Here is a 1,104-nt window from a genome sequence, read left to right on the forward strand (position 1 = left end):
CTGTTTTTCAGCAGCATGCAGTGTGGGATTTGACTGCTTGATTCATAGATTAAATAGACCATTGGATCGCTTATACAGACTGTATTTTGACTGTTGTGTGTTTCTTCTCAGTCTGGAGATGCTGGATAAGGTGGAGCCGCCCTCCATCCCTGAAGGTTACGCCATGTCTGTGGCGTTCAGCGCCCTGCTGGATCTGGTGAGAGGAATCACCTCCATGATCGAGAGAGGACTCAACAAACAGGAACAGGAAGCCGCCATGAGGGAGGAGGCGGAGCCTGTTAGTCCCCCGCGGAGTGACCGCCTCCCTCAGGATCCCAGTGAGTTCATGCCGACGTCACATTGGTTTGTTTGTGTGCGCTCGAAGACAGCGCTCTGACATTATCATCACTCCAGATGTCTTTGAATCTCTCAGCCTGAAGTATTTTTAATACTCTATGCTGACCTCTGGCTGTGACACAGGAACACAACAATATACTGCCAAACCAGTGTGTTGTAACGTTATATAACGTGGTGTTATATATATAATATGCAATATATAGTAAGTGTTACACTTTGCAATAAAGTTCCATTTGTTAGCATTAGTTAACATGAACTAACAATGAAGTTGTATCAGTTAATATTTATTTTAACATTTCATAATGCATTATTAAAATCCAAATGTATGTGTAATGATTAATTATTGGACCTGAGCTAACACTCATTAACTAACACTAACCAACAATGATCAATACATTTACAAGTGTTAGTTAATGCATTATTTAACGTAAACTAATGGACCTTTTTGTAAAGTGTTGCCTGTTTAACAAATGCAATGCAAGTGAAAAAAATACATTCTGTGGTAATATAACATAATTCATAATGTTAACAGAAAATACAATACATTTTACAAATAAATCTAATCATACATATAAACAAAAAATGTAATACATTTTACAAATAAATCTAGACTAATATAATATAATATATAAACAGAAAATACAATACATTTTACAAGAAATTCTAGTCTAATATATAAATGGAAAATATAATATAATATAATATATAAATGGAAAATACAATAAATTTAACAAAAAACACCTAATCTAATATATAAACAAAATAATA

The 1,104-nt window shown here is 34.1% G+C and overlaps 1 protein-coding gene across 1 annotated transcript in view; it reads left to right on the plus strand.

Annotated features, from left to right (window-relative positions):
- The window catches only part of LOC107579241 (protein MON2 homolog), a gene marked incomplete at its 3' end in the record, with an annotated part of 4,363 nt that extends 4,021 nt beyond the window's left edge, over nt 1–342 (plus strand). The window contains exon 4 of the mRNA XM_016265092.1: nt 112–342. Coding sequence (XP_016120578.1) covers nt 112–342 — 231 coding nt within the window. The remainder of the gene's footprint in view (nt 1–111) is intronic.
- Nucleotides 343–1,104: the final 762 nt, after the last annotated feature.

This window comes from Sinocyclocheilus grahami, unplaced genomic scaffold, assembly GCF_001515645.1.
Source record: "Sinocyclocheilus grahami isolate Dianchi unplaced genomic scaffold, SAMN03320097.WGS_v1.1 scaffold15731.1, whole genome shotgun sequence".
Lineage (NCBI taxonomy): Eukaryota > Metazoa > Chordata > Actinopteri > Cypriniformes > Cyprinidae > Sinocyclocheilus > Sinocyclocheilus grahami.